General features: G+C 31.3%; 1 protein-coding gene across 1 annotated transcript; it reads right to left on the bottom strand.

Moving 5' to 3' along the window:
* Positions 1–243: 243 nt before the first annotated feature.
* Positions 244–1,069, bottom strand: LOC126881820 (60S ribosomal protein L6-like). The gene has a single exon (XM_050646406.1). It carries the CDS (start codon positions 1,044–1,046, stop codon positions 252–254), a length of 795 nt encoding a protein of 264 aa, XP_050502363.1. The 5' UTR covers positions 1,047–1,069; the 3' UTR covers positions 244–251.
* Positions 1,070–5,286: the final 4,217 nt, after the last annotated feature.

Genomic DNA, 5,286 nt, shown 5'->3' with positions numbered 1-5,286 from the left:
CTTTTTTATGTTAATGCTAAGTCCCATATTCTCGCTATGCTCTCCAATTTTATTGAGAAGGTTTTGGAGGTCTTCTATATTGTCTGCTATTAAGACCGAATCATCCGCATATCGTATATTATTGACCCAGGTACCATTCACTTTGATGCCGCTTTCGCATTCCTCAAGAGCTTCCTGGAAGATACTTTCTGGATATAGATTGAACAGTAGTGGGGAGAGAATGCATCCCTGTCTCATCCCATATCTCTTATCTAAAACTTCAATCTGTGTGGGTACTGTGATGATCTGAGTCCCCACATGGCTGACAAATAAGCTAAAAGTACTTTGCGGTCGGAGTGCTTCTTGATTGCAGCCAGAACTTGTGTATCTACTTTCTTTTGGTCAGCTTTCCTATCTTCGCTTACTTTGTAACCTTCTTTTTTGGATTGGAAAATATCACCTTCTTCTTTCTTGGATCTCTTCTGCCTCTTTCTTGCAAAATATTCATCATTAAGGTTTTCTGGCAGCTGTACTCCACTAACGTCAATTTTGGTAGATGTAGCAATTACATATCGTTGGCTAATGCGCCTCAATGGGCAAGCATTGATTCCAAAAGGTCCAGTTGCCAAAAGTAGACCAGAGTACAGTTGTTTAAGGAATACAACCCTCTTTCCTTTGTGAGAACCAGCTAAAAGGATGAGAACTGTTCCTGGAGTGATTGTATTTCTAATAGACCTCGTGTGTTGGCTAAATGTTCTCCTAGCTGGCCTGGCCTTAATTTTGTCTTGGGTTGGATAGTATGCCCTACGTTTCTTGACCAAAACAAATCTCTTTCCTCCATTTTTCTCTCCACCAATTGGTTTTTCAATAACCTGGGGCTTTTGAGGTTGCTTGGTAGCTTCTACCTTCGTGCCAACAAATTTGTACAATGCTTTTTTGTGGAACATTTTAGATCTAGAAAATCTAAGTACTCCGTTTCCCAAATCATAATTTCTAGGTTTTCCTGGTTTGTGCACCTTTTTTGGTGCATCCCCAGCGGGCTTCTGTACAGCCTTTTTCTCAACCATCTTTAAGGATGTCAAATATAAAAGGTCCATTTAATACCATGATTTTGTTTGCAAACCGACGTCGGATCGGATCGGATCGGATCGGATCGGATCGGATCGGATCGGACAAATACGAATCCAATGTAGGTGCGGCCTTAATAGTAGCCCCGCGAAACTTAGAATGAGAATCCTCTTAGGTAAAAAGTCTAATAATCATTTTATTTAAGTTATATTAGAAAAGTTGCTATATTCCATAATTACACTAATTTAAATTTATTAATTGGTTAAATTTAGTCAGTCTGAAATAACCCTAATTAGGTAACCTAAAAAACCCGGAGCAATAATTTCACGAAAACTTACTTATAGTCAATTTGTCGTTTGAGCTTTAATATACTTCCAGCTTTAATTAAGCACGCTGGTTGTTGTATTAAAATATAATTAATGATTAATTAATTTATCACAATGTTTTTTATCTATTGTAATATCTTTTGTTTTGTGCTTCCTTAATTATCTTCCCGTTTTCACGTGAGGCATTATCACAGAACAAAATGAATTCACAATGATTGGGTGAGAGATAGAGAGAGAGAGAGAGAGAGAGAGAGAGAGAGAGAGAGAGAGAGAGAGAGAGAGAGAGAGAGAGGAAGAGAGAGAGAGAAGTAAAGAGAGAGGTAAAGAGAGAGCTACTTTATTAAAAGAATTTAAAGAAGTTAGAAGAAACCATTTAAATATCAAAAATCAATCAATTGCATACATCACATATTTTTATCCCTTGGGCGTCAAATAGTTATTTATGAAACAGTTCGTTAAGTATGCTTTTTGAGCACGTACGCGATATTTAGAGCACGAGCGGAACGAGTGCTCTACATCGCGTAAGTGCGCAATAAGTACTTCACGCAGTTCATACATTATTTTATCTACGATAAACAAACAAAAAAAAACTGCAATTCTCGTCACTGGAATACATTTCTATTCTACAATTTTTAGAACTTTGACATTTAAAAATTCAAACTTCTTTCAAACCACAAAACTGTCAAAACTTTTAGGATATTTGATTATAGGAAAATTAAGGATATTTGATTATATGAAAGTGTGCCAAAAACAGTGCGAAAAAGTCAATTCCATTTAAAATACATTGTTACTTCACGCAAACTTTAAACTCTTCCCGTACTGCTATCTATAATGACAGTTTTCAGAAACTAAAAACTTACACATAATATGAGATAGAGTAGATAAAATTATTTTGCTAAACTTTGACCACACTTTAATACAATTATTTTTTTGAAGTTATACTTCTTTACGATCGAGAGTGAAATTTTATAATGCCGGCGCATGCGCACACAGACAGTATGTAGTTCGTTGCTAATCTTTCAATATATTTGTATGTATCAGCGCTGTCAGCGCAAATAAGTCATTAAAAGGATATATTGGTGTTTTTAGTAAATGTATTATTTATTATAATTTTTTTGTCTTTGGATTTGTCTTCCTTGGGAATAAGATATTTTATAATAATAGTAAGTATATTTAAAGTTTTTTTGTATACTTCACTTGGTCTATTAAATTTGTCAGTATGTATGAGAAATCTTGTAACCTGTCAATGCAAAGGGATTATAGCTCAGCGGTAGAGCGTGTGATCGGAGATCGAGAGGTCCCGGGTTCAAATCCCGGATGATTCATATTTTTTTTTTAATTTTTGGTATCGTTTTAATAAAAAATTTTTAAAAGTGGTAGGTAAGAAAGTTAGTTTAATATTTAAACAAAATACAAATAAACTGTTAAGTATATTAATTTCGTTGAAATTATAATAATAGAAGTATAACTTTTTACGGGCGTACAAAGTACACACACATTATTTTTGTTTTGTTATTTTATTAGTTACCTACCTAAGCAGCGTCCCCTAGTTTTCTGATTATTTCTTGATATTCAATTTGTCTTTATTTTTTACAGCAGATTTGTTGAAACTTCTGATTTTTCTGGAGATTTATAGTAAAAATATGCAGATTTTAGCGCTCTCGTGATTACGTATCTCATATTTTCGCTACGCGTCTGGATGCAACTTTCATGTATCGCACTAAAATCTGCTATTTTTGCGCCTACAGGATAGAGATTTTTAGTTAAAATATATTAAAAAAATTATGGCTAAGTAGTCTGGGCTGATTATCGGAGAATAGGCCATTTTTGGGAAAAGTTATTTACCAGCAATTTTATTGCTGGAATCGAATTATAAGATCCTACATATTAATAATATAGGTATGGAAAGTCCTCAGATAGTGTGCTACTTTTTTTTTAAACAAAATGGCGCATGAAAATCGTGGTTTTTTCAATTATTGCTCTATAACTCCGAAGATTTTAACTTTACAACAAAAACCCTAGAATAAAAATTCACCGTGATTAAATTCTGCATAGAGACGCGTTTCTCTCGATCTGCTCCGACGAAAATTTTCCTCGGAAAATGCGGGTTTTCCCAACAAAATCTTTAATTTTCAAATAAAGTTTTAGATAAGTAATTATCTACCAATAATTAAATAATTTGGTGACTTAAAAGCCTTTTTGGTTTAGATTATAGTTAGAGAAGCTGATGAAAATTAAACGAATATTTTAGCAACAATTCAATTGTTAATTAATAGTTTACGGTCGCAATAATAACCAAAATAATTATGATACACTGATCAAGCTTTGAAATATTATAAAGATGAGATGCCTATTTAATATTTTGTCGACAAAATATGAATATTTTATTTTTTTGCATAATCTTTAAATGTTTAAAAAAAATAGTTATAAACAAATTAACGTTTCTCAGAAAGTTTTTATTATATTATAATTTTAAAAAATAGCTAAAATGCGCATTTTAAATATCTTTAAAATAAATGCTTTAAAACTTTTTTGCAACCATTTGTAAAAAAGTTATGAAACAGCAAAATAAACATGCGATTACTACTGTGTTTATAATATTTTTTAATTCTTTCAAAGCGTAGAAGTGAGTTTAAAGTACAAGCTAATTATTTACAAAAAAATATCGATTATCAGTTTAATAGTTATATTTTAATTAAAGATTATAAATATATTTTTTTGTAATTTACACGCGCGAAAGTAGAGTAACACAGTACTGTAGCTAAAATTTTCACTCGGAGCGACGACCGGCCGCGTGATGTACACTTTTAATAAATAATGCATGCTGCGTGTCAGTCGCTTCGAGTGAACATTTTAGCTCCGACTCTGTATCAAGCCTACGTTTGCGCTAAAAATTACAAAAAAAAAGTATTTTTAATCTTTGATTAAAATATAACCATTGCACTAATTTTCGACATTCTTTGTGAGTAATTAGGTTGTACCATAGACTAACTTTTAAGCTTTGAAACAATTAAAACAAATTATAAACAACGGAGATTTGGTATATTTATTTTGCTGTTTCATACCTTTTTTGCAAATGGTTGGAAAATTTTTTTAAAGCATTCATTTTCAAGACCTATGAAATACGCATTTTATGTATTTTTTTTAATTAGAATATAATAAACAATTTCTGAGAAATCTTAATTTGTTTATAACAATTTTTTAAACATTTAAAGATTATGCAAAAAATGAAAAATTTATATTTTGTCGACAAAATATTAAATAGGCATCACACCTTTATAATCTTTCTAAGTTTGATCAATGTCTCATGATTATTTTGGTTGTTATTGCGACTGTAAATTGTTAATTAACAATTAAATTGTTGCTAAAATATTCGTTTTATTTTCACCGGCTTCTGAATTTATAATTTATAACAAGAAAGATTTTATTTCACCAAGCTATATAATTATTGATAAATAATTACTGGCCCAAAAAATTTATTTGAAAATTCGAGATTTTTTTGGGAAAACCCACGTTTTCCGAGGAAAATTTTCGTCGGAGCAAATCGGGAAAAACATGACCCTATGCAGAATTAAATTGGGGTGAATTTTTATTTGAGTGTTTTTGGTGTAAAGTTAAAATCTTCGGAGTTATAGGGCAATAATTGAAAGAAATACGATTTGTCGGCGCCATTTTGTTTATAAAAAGTAGCCACACTATATGCGGACTTTGCATACCTATATTAATAATATGTAGGATCTTATAATTCGATTCCAGCAATAAAATTGCTGGTAAATAACCTTTCTTTGTACTTTACTAATTAGACCAGCGTATTATAACTATTTTTTTTTCAAAATTGAAAGATTATGCAAAAAAAAGAAAAATTTATATTTTGTCAATAAAATATTAAATAAGCATCTCATCTTTATAATCT

This window comes from Diabrotica virgifera, chromosome 3 (genome assembly GCF_917563875.1).
Source record: "Diabrotica virgifera virgifera chromosome 3, PGI_DIABVI_V3a".
Taxonomy (NCBI): Eukaryota; Metazoa; Arthropoda; class Insecta; order Coleoptera; family Chrysomelidae; genus Diabrotica; species Diabrotica virgifera.
This window is presented reverse-complemented; position numbering and strand designations above follow the sequence as displayed.